Genomic DNA, 24,215 nt, shown 5'->3' with positions numbered 1-24,215 from the left:
AGTTCCGTAGCTCAAGATATAAATAATTTAGTGACTGTGACTCAGTGAGGCAGCTTTGACTGCACTATAAATAATAATGGAATTGTAGAGAAAGCTACATATGAACATGAAATGTATTAGATTAATGATTAAATTTATTTATTTAGATCCGGAAAATTCAAATACGAAGCAAGATCGAGGAAAAGAAAAAGTTCGGGATTAGTAGATTTTTGCTTACGAACAAGTATCGAGGTAAGTTCGTGTAACTTGAATTATATTCTTAAATGCTTGAAATGTTTGTTATTGATGTGAATATGATTTGGATGTTTATTCTATGATAATTGATGAAGTATTGATATTCTTGATGAAAAGAGGAAATAAATCTCGGTTGAATGAAAGGAAAATTCGATGGATCTCTGAAAAGGAATTGACGGTAAAAAGGATCTAGCCCGGAAGGGTGATCCTATCCTGATATAGCCCTCCCGAAGAATATGTGGAAAATGGATTTAGCCGGACGGTAATCCGAATTAGGTCTGAATTTAGCTGGACTGGTAATTCGGATCCAAGCTCATTAGAGTAATTTTCGTTCTGGGATTTAGCTTTGGACCGGTAATCCCGACAATACTCTATGAGTTTATATTATAGGATTTAGCTCGGTGGTAATCCATTGTCGGGATGAGGTTCAGGAGTGTGCTCTCTGAAATGGAAATGTGCGCACATGAATATGAATTGACGGACCCAGATTTGTACACTTAGGTGTACCCCTGAAAATCCATCGAAATTCCAAGTAGTTCAACGGGATAAATATGGAAACATAACATGGGAATGGAAATCATGGAATTGATGAGCTCATCAATCACGATATATATTATTGATACATGGAAATTATTAGACTAACTTGAATGTTGAGTTTGTGTATGATAGGGGAATAATGTGTTGAATGGGTGTATGAATGTTTATTGCATTGTGTTAAAAATATTAGGTAAGTATAATTCCTGTTACATGAGCTTACTAAGCACAAAGTGCTTACCCTGTTTCTTTTTCCCCCTGTTTGTAGAGTTGAGAGCTTGGAGGTCGGATTTGGTCGGAGACGCATCACACTATCAATCTCAAGATCTCGGTACATAAAGAAACTTTATTTTGGAAATCAATGGCATGTATAAGCTAGTAAAGTAGATGTTAATGTGGAATGAATGTATGGTTAGCCATTGGTATGGCTAAAAAATTTTGGTTTTGGTATGTGATAAGATTATTTTATGAATACGGTAAGTCTATCTTGAAAATATTTTGAAATGAATTGGTTGTGTTGGATTAGTCTCGGTTTAAAAAAAAATTATTCGGAAAAATCTGGTAATGCCTCATACTCTATTTCGGCGACGAATACGGGTAGGGGGTATTACAACCTCTTTTTGAGATGTTGGGAGACGGACCCCATAAATTGAAATGAATGTAATCAAGAGTCCATTTTGTTTTGTGCACTGCTGAATCGAAGTTGACTTGAGTTTGCTTCCCGAAAATGCAATGCTCGTAGAAACCTAACTTACCAACTCCAGTGTCTTTGAAAAGTCTTCTATTGCACAACCTTTCTCGCTCATAGGCCTAGTCGCATGTGCCAAAGTTTGGTTTAATCGGAATCGGTGGAGAAAGAATGATATCACGTTGTCGTCACGTGGAGAATGTCATCGGCGTGTCGTCACGACATCGGGGTCATCCTTGTCTCGACGTGGCAACAATTTCAGTTCTTCTGTAATTGTAGTCGCACTAGTTACCATTGACCCTTGCAGAATATATAGACTGTCTTTTTTTTGTCATCTTATCACAACGAGAGCTCCATGAGAGACTTTTAAGCCATTTGATTCAATGACTATCCTGCAACCGTTAGAATCCAAAATTCCTAACGAGATGAATTTTTTCTTTAAGTCAGGTACATACCTAACGTTTGAAAGTGTTCGAATAATTCTGTCATGCATCCTGATTTGTATGGTTCCTGTGCCGACTATCTTAAATGGAGAATTGCTCCCTATTAGCACAATTCCACCTTCAACCGAATTGTATGTGGAGAACCAGTCCTTGTTGGAACACATGTGATAGGAGCACCCTGAATCTGAGATCCATTTGGAAGTAAGATTGAAGCTTTTGCTCGTCGACACTAATAAGAAATCATCACCTCTATCTTCGACTACACTAGCATCAGTAACTTCGGCTTTCTGCTTATCTCTCTCGTCATTTTTAGTATCCCTTTTAATTTTATTTTGAAGTTTCTAGCATTCTGCCTTAACGTGTCCCACATTTTAGCAAGAGCCACAATATTTGTCATGGTTCTTGAATTTAGATCTCATTTTAGACCTGTTTCAATTTGGCTTTCTCGATTGTTGTTTGCCTCTTGTAACTAGAACTGAGGCTTCCCTGTTTGACTTTTTGTTTGGTCCTAACTCATTATCAAGTTTATCTTTGCTCAACAGATTCCCTTTCACGTCCTCAAATGAGAGATGATCTCTCCCATAAATCAAAGTTTCCTTGAAAGTTTTATAAGAAGAAGACAAAGAGCATAACAACAACAAAGCTTAATCCTTATCATTAATCTCTACTTCAAGATTCAATAAATCATTAAGAAGGGTAACAAACTCTCTAATATGAGCTCTAATAGGCTCACATCGGCCATTCTGAATGTGTAGAGACATTGTTTTAATACTAACTTGTTGGCTAAGGATTTCGTCATGTATAAGGCTTCTAGTTTCTTCCACAACGTATATGTTATTTTTTCTTTCAAAACATCCTGTAACACATTATTTGTTAGGCATAATTGAATTGTAGATAGAACTTTTTTTTATCTAACTTATCCTATTTTAATTGTTCCATGTTGTTAGGTTTCTTCTCTACAATGATCATTTCAAGATCACTCTGGATCAAAATTGCTGACATACAAACTTGCCATAGACTAAAATTTGTGATGCCGTCAAACTTGTTGATATCAAACCTTGATGCTTCCATTTCTGAACCAGTCGAATACGAAAATTGAACTAGCTCTGATACCAGTTTGTAAGGAATAAACCTCTGTATGCAATGAACAAGTAAATAAAATAGAATCGAAAAGATTGAAAACGCAAACTTTGATGTGAAAAAAACTCCTCAAATGAGGATAAAAAATCACGAGCAAAAGGAGATTTCACTATAAATAAAGGAGAGTACAAAAGATAGAGAAAATTGAAGGAAAACTCGAATCCCAAAAAAAAAAACTCTTCAAATCAAAGAACAAAATTCTCTCAATCTGAATATTTCTGTTGTGTTTAAACCTAGAGTAACTAAGGCCTATTTATAAGCTAAAGTTCGTAGTATATTTGACTAGAATAACTCTAGGTTAACCAAAGTTTAAGTGGGAAACTAAAAATAGAGTTAAATTGGGAGAAGAAAAGTTGAAAAATTTATATTCCACGTCGACACTGTAACACCCCTATACCCAACCTGATTACCGGATTAAGTATAGAAGTGCTACATTGGTTTTCAGAAACTATAATAATATCTGAATAAGATAACATTATAATTTGTACATATTAGTTCCATTATTTCAGTATATTAATTATTGGTATTCGAGATAAGCCGAAATAAAATTTTTCAACCATTCTTGCATTTAGAACAAAATTTTAAAGTGAAATAAGAGCCATTGTGAAAAACAAAGAACACGACTGTGTAGATTTCAGGAACCGTGTTTAAGTTTGAAATTCAAGGGATAATTTGCCAAATTAACTCCTAAAGTTTACCTAGTTTAACCTTTGTTCAAATCTCAAAATTTTAAGCCAATTTAATTCAAATATAAATCATAATTAAGCATTCTAAAATCTAATTTTCCTATATCACTTAATTAACATTTAAACTATTTCATATGAATTAAGCAAACATTGAGATTCACATTTCAGTCCCATCACATTCAACCTTAATACACATACCTAGGTACATGCCATTTACTGAAACAATAGAAATTAATACTTTACTCCTTTCTCGGATCCACTGATGTGGATGAGGTGCCTTCAATCTTCAAAGATTCTTTTCTTCTACTTTTAACCTACGCGTATAAACACGCGTTAAGCTATTACTAGCTTAGTAAGTACAACTATTATTTAGATCATAATCTATATTATAAATTGTAACTTATTTATTATCACTACACATAATCATTTAAATGACCTGCTTGTATTCATCATACATAGTTTACCAACCAATTCACTTATTTTTTTTACAATTAGGTCCACATTTATTATTTACTCATTAAACACCAACTGAACATATTGATTTAATTATCATCTATATAATACTAGAATCACATTATTTATGTTAAATTCTCATTTACTTCACATAGCTAAAATTTCTGATAATTTACTTTACTTATTTCAGCCATATATTTTCTTATTTTTTTTTCTCAATTTCATAACTTTTCAACACATATAATCTATATGATTCAATAATCACTAAAATAGTTTTGTACCTTTTTCAGAGGCCTAGTAGACTTAATAGAACACATAAGATATACGAAACATAACAAACACCGCCGAAACGGATGAACAGAGAGCACAAATGTGCTAATCGAAGAGCACTAACGTGCTAATAATCAGAGAGCTAGCACGCTATGGTTCCTTAATGGCATGTCACTAATATCCCAATAGTTCTTATCTCGTCTACTTGGGCAAGTCATAATATGCACACGTCACTTTTACACTTTTTACCATTTAATCCTTATAACAATACTTCGTATAATTATATATTCCTCTTTCCTTAGCTCAGGTAACCTGCCTCAATATTTAATAATGTTCCATAATTTCACTAATTATTATTATTATACATTTCACCTATCACTTTTACTTATTTTACAAATTAGAAAATCATGCCATTTCATGTAACAATATCTTTTCTTTCAATTATGTATATAACATATTTCATTTCTCTATTTAATTTTCATATTCCATCACAATTTCTTATCACATTCACATGTCATCTCTTTCAAGTTAATAAATACAATCTATTCATTATTTATTATATTTAATCATTATCAAGCCTTATTCTTCATTTATTCAACATATAAATTTGTAATTGAATATCATATTAAAATTATATTCATTCTAACAATTAACTTCATAACCAAAACAAGTAAGATTCTAGTTGTACTTACAACTTTAAGCATGAAATCAACTCTCTTCTCCTCATTCATCCTTTGTCCATTTCTTTGCTTTATTTCTCTATTTGTTTATCAACTTCCTTCACTTTTCTTCAATTTTTCATATCAAAATACACAATATTTTCACATTAAAAATCATGTTCACATATCATAATTCATGTTTTCTAATCAAAACTAACATGTATTTCAAGAGAAGTTAATAGTTCCTACCTCAAACACTTATATTCAAGTCTAATCTTTATTTTCTCTCTCCTTCAAAACTCCCATGAATGCTCTTCTCATGAAATTAATGTAACTACTATTCCCCTCCATTGATCTCACTCACAAATCATGAAGAAATTTAGGAAAAACTAGCTTAATTGATTCGTATTTGGTGCGAGGGACTAAATTAAAAGAAAAATAAAAGTTAAAATGGGGGGTAAATGGTGACTGACGTGAAGTACCATGGTTGATGGCTTTTATACCTTTTTTTTTAATCCTTTTTTTTCCCATTTTTCTAGACTTCTCCATCAATTTATCTATACAAAAATATCTTTTTGTATTATTTATCATCTTACCCTTTCTACTTAATTATAATTAAGCCATTACTTTTCATAGTTATCTTTTCAATTCCTTCAACATTTTACCCTTTCACTTTTTCTATAATAACACCCATGTGTCTTATTTCCTTTGGTATATTTTCACCTCTAGTCCCTCCTCCTTTTTCAACAATTTAATTTAATCCTTCAACACCCAACTTTCTCATCTTGTCCCAATACTTTCCATTAATTTAATCGGTTCCCAAAAATTTATATTAATATTTATACTTTTTCAAATATCTTATGCATCTATCTTTTATGTATCATAACTCTTTAAATTTCCAATTTCCAACTTTTCTCAAAATTTCAACTAATTTATTATATTTTTATCATTGTTCAAGACTTCGGAGATTTTTGGGCATGTTACAGACACGTCGTGACGTGACTTGATATGTCGTTGGGACATGAGGAACCGCCGCGTCGTTGGGACAAAGTGCTGCTTGTTGGGACAACGCGTGCTGTTTGGTCAAAATAATAGGCATTCTCTCACACTTTATTTACCAATTCAAAGTTCGAATACTCTTCTCTAAGAGCAGAAGCCTAATTTGATAGGTCACACAACTTGGTGCATGCATGGGCGAAACTAAAAGGGTTGGTAGGGGCCCCGACCTTCCCTAAAATAGAAAATTATCATTTTAGGCCCTTTAAATTTTTAAAAATTTTAAATTAGGAAAGGTAAAATTGAACTTTGGCTCCCCTAAAAATATAAAAATTTGATTTAATCCTTTAAAAATTATAAAGATATAAGCTATTAAAATGGTGAAATTTCATTTTTTCTATCGTAAAAATTACAATTTAATTTTGGCCACTAAAAAAAATTTTCTAGTTTAACCTGGGTGTATGTTCATTGCCTTGAGGTTTTGTTGAGTTTTATGCTTTGTTTTGTTTTTCAAAGAAATTCACGATTTCAACTCAAAAATGTTGAAAGAGTGTTGATTTTGTGGTCTCCTTTACAAAGGTGGGTAGGATTGTGTGTTTGTTTCTGGGATGTAATTTATATAAGGTGGGAATATAATGTTTTGAAGATGCTTGCGAGATGGTTGCAATAATTTGCTTCATCTTTGATGTTCTTTGGATTCAATTGCAATTGTTGGTGTCCTCTATTGAGTTTGTGCAAGGCTTTGCTGCAATATACTTTTTATGTTTTTGTATCATTTTGGTGTCCTTTTGTTTCCTCGAAGATGGTTGAGGTTAGTTTGATGGTGGTTATTGATGTTAGGAAATACAATGACAAAACGGAGAACCAAGAGGGTAGTTTGGTAGATCTTCAATTTCTAGTGTTAATGTCAAGGTGTTGTTGCTATTTGTTGCTGGTTATCTTTATTGGCTGAGGCTGTATTGTTTCTTTTGACATTTTGCCGTCTTGCATTGATTAGGTGTCATTTTGGATATGGAATCATTATGTGGTGTTATGATTGACATCACCACTTTTATTCACCATTTCAATAAAATTATTTTCTAAGGAAAAAAAAAGGATTAGTGTGATTGCCAGGTTTGATCCTTTCCATTTCAATCAGTTCACTTTAATTTTTTTGACAGAAAATAGTTTAGAGTTAATTTTTTAAAATGATAATGGTTAAAGACCATTTTTTTATTTACCTAAGGCATTAGTTTTTTACTATGTTGCATAACTAAATTCGTATAGAACTACATTTTTTTCTATTTGACTTTGATTAGAATAATGTTTTTCAGCCTTTAAATATATGTAATCGGAACTCTTCTTGTATCATTCTATTTTCAACACTAGTAAATTTTCTTCTCTTCTGCCCGTGATTTTTTTCGAAAAAGTTTCCACGTAAAATCTATGTGTTTTTTTCTTATTGCTTTGCGATCGTTCTATATTGTCATTGTCAACGTTCAATTTTTACAGCATAATATAACTATATAAATATATTTTTAAGAAACAATATAAACATTACAAGGAAGAAAAATGATAAAATATAATCGAAGGTTATTACTTAATAGCCTATGCATTTAGGGAAGAAAATTGTAAAGGGAGTTGTATCTTTCCTTAAGGATTTTTCCCATTCATTTAAGTTACTCGATCATCTTAAAACCTCAGATAATTACTTTCATGATTTTACACTGTGTGCTCAATTTCCAATTTTTTTGCAAGATCAATTTTGTCTATCAAAGAAGGATAGATCTAAGGTAGATGAATGAATTTGCATTTAATTAATTTTCCTTAAATTGCTTTCTTGTATGACTGTAAACTTACTGCAATTATTTAATTTCCATCTGCTTCGTGATTTTATTTTTTACAATTGTTTAGTTCGCTAGTTGGGTCCAAATTATGTGAACTTCGTCATCTTTTTGGTTAGGACCATCCTAATCAGTTTGATATTAAGCTTGTTCATTATTCTATCCGGTATCCTTTTTGTGTCTTTTCTTATGGTACTTCCTTCCATCTCGTTTTCAAACATTGTACGGTCCCTTGATTTGAACTTTAAGATAATTTAAACCTTTTTAATTTTATCAAATTGGCTGTCTAAGGGTTGTTAAAAATGGAATTAACTTTTTCATAAGGGTTTTTTGACTCCGATTCTTTTAAATCAACCTCTAATTTGACTAACTTGGTTTCATTTTCATTTAAGTTCCAACCAATCTTTATGGAATCATTCATTGTTATGCTCATTATTTTCCTCAATCTTTCTTCCTAAACCTAAGGTTTTCCATTGTTTCTAAGAGGTATCACGTTTTTCAATTGGAACATTTAGTTTTGTCAATTTCCTTGTATTTTCACTTCATGGAATGTTATATCCCGCATTCGTCTTGGATTTTTCCAATATATGTCAAGCCAATTATTGATTGGGCATTGAATAAGTCTTAACATATTGGTAACTTCCTAAAAATCTATACTGGGCATGGACCTGTTCACCTCTGTCATGTCTAATATTTAATCGTTTCTACCGTTTCACAATTTGACCTTATTGTCAACTCCCTAAGGTTTTTCACTTCATATCTTGCTCACCAAAATAAATGGCCTTCTTTAACTTCATTTTTGTATCAAGCCAGCCATTCTTTGATTTGTTCCGTTTAGCATCTAAAGTGTATTGTTTACTTCTTGGCCATTGGAATTCCTCTTTCCTGCTTGAAAACCAACGGCGTTTTAGTTTCTCCTTCTTAGACCTTCTCCATCTTTTCAATTCCGTCTTTAGCAATCCTTTACCATTGTTCTACATCCATACAACTTGTAAATAGTCCTTTTGATCCTATGAATAATTCGTGCTTGCCATTCATGAGTCATGTGATTCAGTTCTGGATCTACAATTTCCATCAATCTTTGGCGATTTAGTCTTCTTGCAGTCTACTATCGATCCTTCTACCTTCTTCATTGTTTTGATCATAGTACGAAATGATTTAGATTGGCTCCACAGACAGTTATCTATTGAATTCATGTCCATCTTTGATAACCTTCAGATTACTCATTACGTTCTTTCATATCGTTACACTTTTGCATGTCATTGTAATTCCATACGTAATTTTAAGGTGTCCATAATGATTTTCATCTGTACTTCCATTATCGATATGAATGCTTGGACTTCTCTGTTGTCATGATGTCGGCTTGTGTCACTTCGACCCTGATGAATCGTCCAGCTCTAATCGATCAATGGTATCATTGGTCTCGTTACCTGGTCAATTCATTATCTTCATTTTAATCTTAACTTATTCTTTATCGTACTTTAATACCATTTCATTACATCAACAGCTCTTGTAGAATGAATCGCTGAATGAAGGTCTTCCTAATTGATCACATGTAAGTTCATTTCAACTTGACTTTTCGATGTTTGCTGCATTGAGACCGAATGTTAATCCGTTAAGTTTGCTTTATTCATTTCGTAATCTCGCATTTTTCCATGTATTCTCATAGAGTTGCCATTTCCATGTCTATTCTTGCTACGACGTTTACGCTTCATCCTAATTACATCTCTGAGAAATTATGGACTACTGCTAATTGTAATAGATGCTCAATCTAATGTAAGACTGGTAATCTCTTATAAGGATTTTATCGGACTATGACTTTGGATCTACAACACACCTCTTTCTTGGCCAACTAATGTAATCATCTGTTAGTATCTATACTGATTGCTCTTTAATAACTTCATGTCTCCGCACTATATTCTTCTCTCATTTGTCCTGAAGCTATAATTCATCTTAGTCGGTTGAACGATAACTCGAACATTCTTGACTATGAGTCTTCTGTATATAATCCGTAGTTCAGCTTGGACACTCCTTGATTCTTCATCGACTTCGTAACTAATTTGTTAAGGACCCTACACTCAATTATCTATTGCGTCAATTCCATCTTGTACTTTCTCATTTGCTCAAATTTTCTCTACATCATGACTCTCGAATTGATATCTCGTTTCGCATTGTTTCCTTGTTCCATTTTCCATGCATCGATTACCAGTTGTTATGTTACCGAGCCTTATCATTGCTCATTGTTGTCAGGTAATTTGGCTTGATTGGTATCATATTTCAGTAAGATCTGGTAGTATCATGATAGTATGATTGCTCAATTCGGAAACTTGTCAGAGTTGTTAACATTATCGTCTCTCGATACTTTCAATTAATGCGAATTACCATAATGAACTTGCACCAGACAGTTTCTGCTAACTGTATGCATTTATCCATTATCTGCTCTTCAGTTTATTAATGTCCTTCTCGATTTGGTCATTTCAATTTCCTCGCATTTGGCTCATGCCATCCGATCTCTAATCGCATCGAGTCATTCATGTTTCGATATAGTGCAATTGTCTCACTTGCTCCCATCTTTCATGAACTGTTCTTAAGTATGTAAATCTTAACGTAAATCGGACTTGATTTGCCTATCCCCTTCATTAATGAACTCTTTGATACTTCTTTCCAAATGCGAGACTCTCTGGTTTCTTATTCACAAGTGCTATGTTATACTTCCACTCTTTATGATATCTAAATCAAGTGCTAACTAATGATTCACATCTTTACTGAGATCGATCTTTCAAATTCAATCCCTTATTGACAATTCGTTACCTCTTGTACTAAGTTCAGTCTCGAATGAATTGCCGACATGTTTACATTGCATAAGTTCCAATTTTAATATTGTGCAACTCTCAGCTCAATAATCCTTTGGTTACATTGACTTGTCCTCAGTATATGGAATTGGCTTTCTAACCGCTTCATGTCTTTTTGGGTTTCCATTCCCATTCCATTTCATCCAAGCCTCGATAATCTTGAATTGAGTCAGGTTATGTCTTATTCTTGTCTTGTCTGCCTTTGCATTTAGATCGACTCTTATCGTTCTTGTACTTATCTAATCTTTCCCGACTACATATACATTCGAGTATAACATGTATCCTTCACAAGTCTGAATACGGCTTCGTTTCAATGCTCCGGATGCTCTCTTGATCCTATAGTTTGTATCGTCATCATCATTATCGACTTTAGATCTTTCATGGTTCCTCTTAGTTAAGGCTATCTAGTATTGTTTCACAATCAGTGAATCTTCATGGTGATTCTAGTGCTCTACATTGTATCTCAGCATTATCAATCCTCTAATTGGAACTAATTGATATACCAGCTATATTCAAGATTAATTCTCATTCATGTAAGTGTAAGACACTATTAATCTGACATCTGATTAAGGGCCACTATCTCGACTCAAACTCTAAGGCATGCACTACATTCTAACGTCCAAATCATACAATTCTCTTAGCCATAACCTCATTTGAAGACTGATCAACATTATCCTAACTTAGTAACTCACCATAGGTAGAATCTATCCTGTACTGCATGGACCATTAATTAGTTGTTCTCAATTCATTCACCGGATTGTTAGACTCAAGTTTCCGATTTATTGCAACAGGTTCGTTGATCTTTTTTCTTATCAACTAATTCGTCTGCCTATCCTCGAATACTTCACTCTTCTGTCTAAATTGTGCCTTCCAGATCCAGATTCTCACAATCTGGACTTAGTTCACTTGAAGACTTCTGCTTTTTGGTTTCTGCTACCCATTCTTGTTTATCACCGTTCTCTGATAATTCACTTCATTTAGGTCGTTTATTCGTCGAATGTGACCTTCTTTCTTGACATTTTTTGCAGTCTTATGCTATCATAGGCAATCACCATGTTAACATTGATTGTCAGATTCATTCACAGCTGAACATTTTACAAGTCTTCTTTGTCATAGAATACATGTAGGCCTTCTCCTGAATCTCCTTAATCCTACCTTTTCTTCATTTCTATCATAACCCAACTAGTACTTCATTGATTAAGTCATACGTTCTCATTTGTCCACTTGTACAACATTACTCCTTACTTAATTTATTGGACTGACCTAACCTTATCGTAGAACTCAACCTTTCCTATTGCACATTGTTAGCAACCAAAGTTCAACGCTATCATGCAGTCGATAATTCAAATGTCAAATCGATTCTATAATCAATTTGTCAATCTACTTCGGACTTACTACTTCATCTGAAGTTCTATGGAGTAGCTGATTTCATTCTCGATTCTGTAATAGTTCTTCACTTCTCAATCTTCACAAATTTACTTCAAACTATATGATTTTCTAGAACTATTAATTTCCATCAATATGGTACTAGTTTATTATCTGTAAAATTACATCTTACCTAAACGACATTAGCAGTATTTGTAGCGATTCATGTACGTTTTAGGAATCATTGTAAGACATTTTTGATTAATCGTCTAATGTTTCATCGCATTTGCCTTTGACTATATCAGTTAAGTTATTTTATGAATCTGCATAGTGGTTTCAGTTGTATACTCGACTCATTTCATGACAATTTCATCAGCTAAGCTTATTGGTTTGTCCTTCATATAATGCGCTCATTATTTATAAAATTTCGACTATTTATGATAATTTCAACTTTATTTTTATTTATTCTAACTAGTTTATGAATATATTCGATTTCTTATTTCTAATCGACATTATCTAGCATAAAAATCTTTCAGGCTTCATAATTGAAAAAACTTTGATATCAATTCAATCATTAAGCATACTGATTGAACAAATTCTTTAAATTAATTTAAAAGTTATCAAAGTTAGATTTCTGTTCATACCTATGCTCTACGTATATTACATAATCTAAGCTAAATGCATTCATTTCTATTTACATTTAGCAAGTAACTCTATCTTATACATTTGATATTAAGAGGTAATGAAGCTCTGAGTTTGTCATCAATCGAAATATTCGAGTTAATGTCTATAATTTTATTCTTTCTATACTTATTTGCTTATTTCATCTTATTAATTCTCGCATTATAGTATTTTGTATACTAGTTGATCTATCATATTTCTTCATATTCTCAATATTCAAGTGCTCAATAGCATGTATTGTAATTATACCTAATCTCATTTAATCATCATTAATTGATGATATAGAAGAGAAATTTACATAATAGCCATTAAAAGCTTAATGTTAGATTAATATCATTAATTCATTCTTATTTGATTATATATTAATTTACGACTATCGATAATCTCAGCATCATTACTTTAAAGCATCAAAATTCTTTTTGATTGAATTTAATGATTGATTATTAAATTATAGATCTTTGATTGTCAAGCTTGTAAATTCATTCTATTTTCTATCAATATTTTGAATTCGGTAATGTAAATGTTAGATCAAGGATTTAAAGCTAATGTTATCATTTCATTTTACTTAAGTCTGTATTAACGACTTATAATGTATTCTATTGAAACGAGATTTTAATATATTGCAATAATTTAATGCAAAAATTAGTAATATTCTGTAAAATTATTACAATTCAGCAAATCAATCGATTAACTATTGAAATAATTGCAGTAAATCGTTCATTCAATCTTATTCAATATGATTAATAAATCTACTAATCAACATTCTAAACCATTCAAGTTAATCTATTAATTATAATCAATAACGATATAGGATTAATTGAAACTAACATTAAGTGAGTAGTTTTTTGTGAATTCGACTTTAAATTTAGCTATCTACTTAATGCATAATTGTAGTATACAAAACATTACTATAACGTAAAGTTTAAATTAATTTATAAATATAAATTTAAGTATAAATTAGACCTTGTATTGACTTCTACATGTTTCATACATACATCAAAATCTAACACAATTATAAATTTGTTCAATTATATTTATAAGATACCTTCATAAACCTTAATTGTATCAACAAGCATAAGCATAGAGTATAAGTTAGTCGTACATAATAATGATTTGCGTAGTTAAGCTTCAAACTACATACATAAGTATGCAATGTATCATTGTATAATACTAATATTCTAAATTAATTTTTCTTTTGTCATGTTACTGACACTTGGACTACACGAGCATTGCCACAATACATATTTTAATACAGAATATGAAACTCTTGATTTGCTCAAACTTTTGTAACCAAATGTTTATGCAATAGAAATACTATTAAAGTACACTTCAAGTGCATACATAAGCAAGATTAATGAACATTTCTTGAAGATATCCAATTATTTACTAAAACTAATTTAAATAAATTTAATGAGGTTAAGAATATATTAATATATTCAAGATAATAAGTTGATTTTCAAACAATAAAATCTAATTAATACTTAGATTTCAATACAATTTCAAATCGATTACTACTTACAAATAGTTATAGATACATACATTCAATTTGTATTAACAATAATCTTAAATCCTTTCCAATAGGTAAACATGATTAATGTAAACAAGATTGTACAATTTTTTATTTGCTCTTAAGGTACGCAAATTAACCAGAAGCTTAATTTACGTTTTGGTACCTAAATTAATTACACGATTGATAATGCTCATTAAGTCTTCAGCAAATAATTTTCTTTTATCACTATCTTTTCCAATAATTGATAGATTTTAATGTTGACCATTCAAAGATTAATAAATTGTAATCAATTAATTTAGTAAACAGTTTATTCTAAGACTATACAAATTGAATTTTGACAATCATTAAGTGACATTAATAATTCTTATTTAAACAACACTTATTACACAAGATTTTTATATGTAAAATAATTGTTATTACGATTATAGAAATAACTGAATCATACATAAGTGTAATGAAGATAATTAATTAAAATGAGTATACATTTTAAATTGATTAGTGTACTATTAGCAAAATAACTAATTGTTTATGAATACAAAAATTGTTCCAGGTTAAATATATTAATGAAATATTATAATTTGAATTTCAACTAATTTCATCCTATTTCAAATAGTAAAACTATTATTTTTCATTATGATTTATATTGTCTCAATAGGTATAGATAATTATATAAATATATTAGTATTAACTTAAGAAAAAGTATAATTAATTTGTTAATATACTATTATCATTCTAAATATTATTGAATCATATTAATCGTATCTATAATATTTGTTAACACATTTTAATTTTAGTAAAATTATCAATTTAATAATAAGAATTCTAAAAATATGACATTCATTTTGATAATTAATTCTAACTCATTTAATTAGTTTATTAATAAATATTTTAGATTATTTAAAATTAAATGACAAAATTATATACCAAAATAGTACTTTAGCGTAAGATATATAAATCTAATTTCAAATCTTATGAAAATAAATTTAAAATTAATAAATTATTATTATTCAAAATTATAAATTATCTTAATAATGCTTTGCTAATAAATTTGAAAACATATTTTCATTAATCTAAAATGAATTATATTTAGATCTTAAGAAGTTATAATATAGACGAATTAAAGTAATTGAAATATATTTAGTTAGAAAATATAAAACTATTGATCAATTTATTATTAAATATATATTTTAAAAAATAACTCATTTTTATAAACATATAGAAGATAATTAATATTTATAATATTAAAATTAATATTAATTATTTAGAAATTAATATTGATAATTATAAAGATATTAATTATATATTATTAAAATATCTATATAAATATAATTACACTATGTTTGTTAAATTAAACTAAATATACATATAAAGGCAACAGTCATTAATTAGATAAAGGATAGATATGAGTAACATTATTAATGAAATAGATAATTAAACTAGTCTAAAATATCTATAAATAGAATTTACACAATTAATATGGAATATTAAAGACAGAGAATTTAATGTGCATAATGTAAACTAATTGAATTCTAATTGGATAAGATTAAATATTAATAGGAATTTAAATTGAATAATATGTAAATTTGACTAAATAAGGTGTAAAAAAATAAAATGTAAAAGCATTATCAATAATGCAATAAACTAAACAATTTAATAGACATATTTTTAAGTAATTAAATCTCCTTTTAACATAAGCCAATAATTTAAATAATTTAATAAATACATACACAAACATTGAAATAACGACATAAAAATTTGATTTAATGGCTATATTACACATTTCATTATACAGTAAATACTACAATAAAAATAATAATAACTAGATGTATATCATACTAATTCAAATAGCAATTTATAGCATTAAAGTAATGCTATTAGATAAGATAATCAATTAATTTCTAGTAATATGTACATTAATAATATAATGTATATTTGATACATATGTGAAAAGCTAAGATAATGACTAATGATAAAAAAATTAAAATAATTGATATAGAAAGTAGCATATGAAGTATATATTAAATAATTACAGTTATAAATACTCTACAGTTTGAATATACATATAAATTGTAAATTTAAATAGATTACTCAATTAATATGCAAGGAACATATTATATCGTTAATAAGCAAGTTATAAAAAAATTGAAAGATATATACTTATACAATATAATAGGAAATTAAATAATATACAGATAATTGAGCGATAATTAATTTGTGATGATAACAATATATCAGTGCTAACGAGGAAGAATATTCAGCACAATTGCTTAGTCTGAGGTTATGCATAAAACTTGAAACATCAAATGTTCAACTAAAATAGTGAATATGAAATATTAGATTACAGTAATTAATCAACTGCAAACATAGCAAATAAAATTGATAATTGATTTTAGATATTAAAATTATGCACTTAATATATTACTCATTACATAATGTACCTGAATATATGATATACATGTATAATTGAAGCAAAATTTTACTAAACTGTTTCATTATTTCAAATGCGATGAATAGGTACAAGATATTATAATTACACATGCGATTATTAATATTGTGTACTATATACTATATATTCCATATTCACTTGAAACATTGGATGCATAAAGCTAAATTAAAACAAGAGCACAATCATCCAATTAAGACACATGTGATAGAACTGTTGTCTCAAATTTAATTGAATCATTTTACGAATTACGCGCTCATAATCCCACTTCTCCGTTATTCACGTAGTTTACATTTAACGATCTGTGTAAGCAAGTTTAAATACGTAAGATCCTAATGATCATGCTCATTAATCTTAATTAGTAATGTGCGAAAGTATACATTGGACATAGAAGTTTAGCCCTCTCAAGCAAAAGAAATCGTTGCAATTTCAGCATTTATTGCCAATTAAGGTTCTTATTCTAATTTTATTGACTTGATTGCACTTACGATTTAATTGCATTTAGATATTTGGATAAGACTCTCATGCGAACTTAACAGTTAGAAGATATAGGCAGTAAGGTATGTTTAATTGAAATTCAAATTGTTCCTATTAAGATTCAATTCTATTTGCTATAAGTAGCTTATTCATCTTCTATATTGCTTGGCCAACTTAATTGTTCAGCTAGTACTTTAAGATGATTAAACATACTAATAATTGTAAATGATATGAGATAATTGTTCCATTTGATTGCTACAACATTAGCTTGATTTTAAATGCTTATAATAGCGCTCACAATTGCTTTTTGATACTTCGATAATTAGCATCTACATATCGCTATAACTAAGTAGCATAAATACTAAAGCAAAACATTACGGTCCGAATACTCTGCCTCATAAGTACATCGAAGCTTGATTCATAAGGCAAATTGTACTCTACGTACTCACACGATTGGTAATAGTACATTGAACTTGAAAATAGATTAATGTCATTCAAGGAAATAGAAAAGCATGCTAAAATTTGTGACCTAAATTGCACAATCAAATGCCAAAAGGCAATCTCATAATCCAAGAAAGAGTACAAACCATTAGCCCTTTCATCTGCTGATTTGACTTATTTTTAAATTAAGACATTATTGAAAATGTTCTTAGCAAAAATTAGAACTAACGAATAATCAAATATTAGAGTATAAACAGAAAAGTATTCAAGATTGGGCACTTCGATTTCAATCGTTAAATTAGTTATGAAGTTCTAGATTCCAAGTATTAAGACTGCTTACGATTAAATGAGCCTAGAATTAGGGCTAAAGTCTCATTTCCTTGCATATGGGAATCATAAATGCAATGGGCCATTTCAGCGTAATCATTGTATTGAGAATTTTATCTTTGGATTAAAGCATCTCATGGACAAATTGAGTTAATGAAGTTGAAACTATGAAATTAGGAACTCGTTTTTCATAATAGCATAGATGAGATAATTTACATATCAAACTCTTCGTCATAGATCCTAAAGATCGCATGTTCTAGAAATCTACCTATGTTATCGTATGAATTCCTTTCTTAACTCATTTCATTTGTCTAGTATTTATAATTGTACAGTGATTATTTTTATGTTAGGCAACTTTCTATATCAATTAATTCCAAATGTGTGCTCAGTTGGACTGTCTGATTTCAATCTCACTTACTGATTTTGAAAATTCTCAATTTATACTTTTATTTATTATACTTTTAAAATAATTTTATTTAATAATAATATATGTCATTTTAGTATTTATAAATAATTTAATTGATTTTTATATTAATATATGTCATTATTTTTATTGAATCTTTATTTAATACATGTATTCTTATATATTATTTTATTATTATATCATAATATTACTCCTATATATATATTATTATTATAAATTAATTTATATAATTATTATTTCATAATAGTAATTTTATATGTTTTATATTAATTATTTACTTTGATCATGAAAGCCAATATAGCCAAAGCGTCGGCCTTCTGATTCTCGTCTCGTGGGAGATAAGAAAAAGTGATGTCGTCAAACTCCTCAATCAATTCTAGGACGAGCTTTCGATAACTAATCAACTTGGGGTCTCTTGTTTCCCATTCACCTTTGAGCTGATAAATTACCAATGCCGAATCTTCATATACCTCAAGTACCTTGATTTTGCGTTTCATAGCCGCACGAATTCCCGTGATACATGCTTCATATTCTGCCATGTTATTTGTGCAATCAAAATCTAGTTTACTAGTGAACAGATAATGATCACCGTCTGGAGATACCAAGACCGCCCCAATCCCGTTGCTCACAGCATTTGAGGCTCCGTCAAAGTTTAATTTCCAAGCATTGCTTTCTTGTGTATTTGCTTTAGCAGTTGCCACATACATTAGATCCTCATTTGGGAAATCGAAGTTCAAAGGCTCATAATCTTCTAAGGCTCGCTAGCTAGAAAATCTGCTATCGCGCTTCCTTTTACAGCCTTTTGATTCACATAGGTTATGTCAAATTCAGATAGTAGAATTTGCTATCGAGCCATCCTTTCGTTTAGAGCGGTTGACGCCATCATATATTTCAGAGGGTCTAACTTTGATATTAACCAAGTCGTATGGTATAACATGTATTGTCTCAATCTCTGAGTAGTCCAGATCAAGGCGCAGCATAATTTTTCAATTGGTGAGTATCTCGTTTCACATTCAGTGAACTTCTTACTGAGACTGAGATAGTAGATTGCTCTTTCTTTTCGTCCTGACTCATCATGTTGGCCAAGCACACACCCCATAGAATTTTCAAACACTGCTAAGTAGAGAATCAGCGGCTTGTTAGGGTAAGGTGGCATCAGTACTAGGAAGTTGGACAAGTAATGTTTAACTTTTTCAAAAGTTTTCTGGCACTCCTCGTCCCATACACCTGGATTGTGTTTCCTAAGAAGACGGAAAATGGGGTCACATTTCTCGGTTAACTGTGAAATGAATCGAGCGATGTAATTTAGTCTTCCTAGAAAACCTCGAACCTCTTTTTGAGTACTCGGTGGAGGTAATTCTTGTATGGCTTTAACTTTGTCTGGATCAATTTCAATTCCTTTTTTGCTGACTAAGAATCCTAGCAATTTTTCTGATCTAGCCCCGAAAGTACACTTGGCTGGGTTAAGTTTTAGCTGGAACTTCCTTAACCTTAGGAACAGTTTTCTCAGAACTTGCACGTGTTCCTCTTCTGTTCTGGACTTTACGATCATGTCATCGACATAAACTTCTATCTCTTTATGCATCATATCATGAAATAATGTTACCATGGCTCTCTGATACGTTGCTCCCGTATTTTTTAACCCAAAAGGCATCACTTTGTAGCAAAACGTCCCCCACATTGTTACGAATGTGGTCTTCCCCTTGTCTTCAGAATGCATCTTAATTTGGTTGTACCCAGAGAAACCATCCATGAAAGAGAACAGTGAGTATCCGGCCGTGCTGTCCACTAAGGTATCGATATGGGGTAATGGGAAATTGTCTTTGGGACTGGCCTTGTTCAAATCCCAGTAGTCCACACACATTCGCACCTTCCCATCTTTCTTAAGAACAGGGACTATATTGGCTACCCATTCTGAATACTTGACCACCTGTAAAAAACCAGCATCAAACTGCTTCTTAACTTCTTCTTTTATTTTCAGCAGAACATCAGGCCTCATCCTTCGGAGCTTTTGTTGAACTGGTTTGCATTCTTTCTTTATAGGCAGTCGGTGTACCACGATATCAGTACTTAACCCTGGCATATCTTGGTAGGACCATGCGAAGACATCTTTAAACTCTTGAAGCAACCCAACGAGGTCTTGCATTGTTTCCTTGGTAATACAAGCGCCAATTTTTACCTCTCTGCCCACTTCTAAACTCACGACTTCTACTAATTCCTTATAGGGTAGGATTTGTTTTTCTTCTTCCTACACCATTCTTAACAAATCCGAAGATAAAACGCTACCTTGGTCATTTTCAAAATCCTGAGGATCAGCCATACTCATGTCTTGTTCAAATTGGGACTCTGAGTTAGCAACAGTGTCGCTCATCTCGTTGATATCTGAAGACCTGTTATTGGGACAAAGGGATGCCCAAATAAAAGAATCTAAGAATACTTGTATGCATGATTATAAATGGAATGAAAAGAATGAAAGAATATTTGCTCAAGGTGAGACTGAATGACAAGTTTTCATTTAAATGAGATTTTGGACATGTGCCTTTTACAAAAAATTCTTATTACCCCCAGGCTTAGGGCAACAAGTGTTCTGAATATTACTCTGAATTAGTTCTAAATGTTACAGGGATCTCCTCCGCAGTCCAATTGTTCAGAACACTTCCAGGTTCGTAAGGGCGAATGCCCGATAAAGTTTTTTCCAACCTTTCCTCTTCAAATATGGCATTGATGTCCAACCTTCTGGTCCTTCCTTCCATAGCTTCATTTTTCCCTTCGGGGTAGACAATTCCCCCTGACACAAATGTCCTAGATATATGGGGAAAGGTCATTGGTTCCCATTTGGTTTCCATCCCGCTCAAACGTGCTCTTCTTTTCTCTCGCTTTTTCTCCAATTCCTTCTTTCTTTCCCTTGCGTTAGGCTTATACCCCAAACCACAACGGTCCTGTTTGTTAACCAAGATCTGTACTTCGACCCATCCCTGGAGGTATTTTCCAAGTCCTCTTCCAAGCAACGCTCTCTTTCCCATTGTTAGCTGTAAACCCATTGTCGTAGCTTTAGATATTTTAGGTGCTAGAATTTTACTCCCCTCGATGAAAAATGTTGCGTTTACGAATTCCAATGATCAGAATAAACATTTTATCGTTTCACTATCGGCCTCTATATATGGCGCGTCATTGGTAACTGATGCGATGATATCTTCTTTTGCACCTATAGTTACTAATCGGCCCTCTGTTACCAATTTTAACTTTTGGTGGAGTGACGATGGTACAGCCCCTGCAGAATGGATCCAAGGTCTCCCCAATAGGCAATTATACGAAGGCTTAACATCTATCACTAAGAAATTCACCTCGTATGTATTTGGGCCAATCAAGAGGGGATCTCTATTCTTCTCATTACCTTCCTTTCAGTGCCATCGAATGCTCTCACTATATTTTGGCATGACTTCATGTGAGAGCTATCCACAGGCAGCCTGTTTAAAGTGGACAGGGGTAAGACATTCAGTGCTGATCCATTGTCAATGAGTACCCCCGGTAGTATGCATCCCTTGCAACGGGTAGTGATGTGCAGGGGCTTGATAGATCCCACACCCCCTGGCGGTATCTCATCTTCGTTGAAGAAGATAAAGTTGTCGGCATTTATATTGTTAACCAGGCGATCCAACTTATTCACTGAGATATCGTTAGCAACATAAGTCTCATTTAGTACTTTTATCAACGCATTACGATGTGTCTCTGAACTTAGAAGTAACTCGAGCACTGATATGCGAGCCGGTTGCTTATGCAGTTGTTCCACCATGCTATACTTGCTATGCTTCAAGAATTTTAAGAATTCTCTAGCCTCATTTTCAGTCACCGGTTTGTTAACATGCGGTTCAATTTTGGCCGTTTTTTTTATCTTGTTCAACCGCCAAGGCTTTTCCTTTTATAGACTCCCCTTTTGTATTTGCCGGGTCGTAGCATTTTCCACTGCGCGTATAGAAGCCTGCGTCATTACCCTCTTCTGAAGCATTTATCGGGTTCTCCTCTCCCGAGATCGTCACATTGCAGTCATAATTCTAAGGAACCTTTTTGCTATCCTTGTAAGGAAAGGCTACAGGTTTTTGGATTATGACCTTGGGCGCCAGTTGTATTCCAGATCCTGTGCCTCTTGGCCTTGAAATAATCACTACTGGGCGATTTTGAGTCTCTCTCATAGGTCCTTCCTCCGAGGCATATACTTCTCCTTCTTCTAGTCCTTTGATCTCTTCATAAAATTCCACCTCTTTGTTGTTTATCAGATTTTGTACCATGACCCTGAATTCAGTGCAGTTTTGAATGTCATGGTCCTCCTTAGTAAGAAACTCGCAGTATGTCTTCGTTCCTTCTGGCCTTTCCTTTGAATCTTGTTTGATGAGACCTCCTTCTATCATTTGTCTCCAAACCCAACTCAATGAGGTTTTTATCTCTGTAATGTCGGCCTTGATTCTCTTTCTCCTACCTTCGATTATTGCGTTTACCCCTTTATCAGAATGATTGGGTAATGGACTCGCTGCTACGTTTGGTCCTGATGGGTTGTCAAACTTCACGATCCCCATCTTAATGAACCTTTCCACCGCCTTTTTAAACTCAGTGCAGTTCTCAATTGAGTGCCCTGGTATCCCTGCATGGTATTCACATTGGGCATTCATGTCATACCATTTGGGGTATAGAGGTTGCATGGGTTCTAGATAAAATGGAGATACTATGTGTGCATCAATTAGCTTCTGAAACAGTTCCTCGTATGTTATTGGAATGGGCGTGAATTGAAGTCTCTCTGTGTTAGTCATTGTATTGGGCCTTGTGTTGGGTTCCTGCCTTGAGGGGGCCTGGTGACCAGTGGTTATCGTTTTTGGAGGGCCAACAGTAATCAGTTTTGAATGACTCTTGCTATATGTGCTTACGTTGTTTACTTCGCCCTCTTTTTTCCTTGGGGCTGGTCTTTTGAAGTTTTCCCCTGCGTCTATTTTACCGCGCCTTATCGCGTTTTCAATCATTTCACCGGATATTACCATATCCGAGAAGCTCTTGGTAGCACTCTCCAACATGTGGTTGATGAATGGGGCCTTCAACGTATTGATAAAAAACATGGTAACCTCTTTTTTCCAAAAGGGGTGGCTGGACTTGCGTTGCCACCTCCCTCCATCATTGGGCGTATTGCCTGAAACTCTCGTTTGTTTCTTTTCCATATTCTGTAATGTAATTCGATCAGGTGTTATGTCCGTCACATGGCTATATTGCTTCATAAAAGCTTGCGCCAAGTCTCTCCATGAACTAATTTTAGCACGACTCAGCTGGTTGTACCACTTGGCTGCAGACCCGATCAAACTGTCTTGGAAGCAATGGATTAACAGTTGATCATTGCTGACGTATCCCGTCATTCTTCGACAGAACATAGTTATATAAGCTTCAGGACAACTGGTCCCATTGTACTTTTCAAACTCCGGCATCTTGAATTTAGGAGGGAGCACTAAATCAGGAACCAAACTTAAATCTTTGGCGTCAACTCCACATTGGTAGTCGGTGCTCTCCATGGCTCTAAATTTCTCCTCTAGCCATCTACACCAGTCCTCGAGTTGTTTTGGCAGGTCCATTCTCACTTTTTCCATTTCTTCCATGTCATCGAGATCAAGGACCACAGGGTTGGTAGGGTTGTCCCCAGGGTTAGAACCTGAGCCTACTTGAAAGTGTATTGGTATCGAGGCGCCGGCCCGATATTGAGATCCAATAGTTACAGGTGCTCTTTAGGGGCACATC

General features: G+C 32.4%; 1 protein-coding gene across 1 annotated transcript; it reads right to left on the bottom strand.

Annotated features, from left to right (window-relative positions):
- Window positions 1-22,498: 22,498 nt before the first annotated feature.
- LOC128042569 (uncharacterized) lies at window positions 22,499-24,076 on the bottom strand. The gene has a single exon (XM_052633961.1). The coding sequence runs from the start codon at window positions 24,074-24,076 to the stop codon at window positions 22,499-22,501; it is 1,578 nt and encodes a 525-aa protein (XP_052489921.1).
- Window positions 24,077-24,215: the final 139 nt, after the last annotated feature.

Source organism: Gossypium raimondii, chromosome 7 (assembly GCF_025698545.1).
Source record: "Gossypium raimondii isolate GPD5lz chromosome 7, ASM2569854v1, whole genome shotgun sequence".
NCBI classification, from domain to species: Eukaryota; Viridiplantae; Streptophyta; class Magnoliopsida; order Malvales; family Malvaceae; genus Gossypium; species Gossypium raimondii.
Note: the sequence above shows the minus strand (reverse complement) of the source record. Positions and strands in the feature narration are given on the sequence as shown.

What these genes read in the sequence shown, in the direction of transcription:
- LOC128042569 (XM_052633961.1), bottom strand. Translation starts at nt 24,076, where the DNA reads ATGGAAGAAATGGAAAAAGTGAGAATGGACCTGCCAAAACAACTCGAG.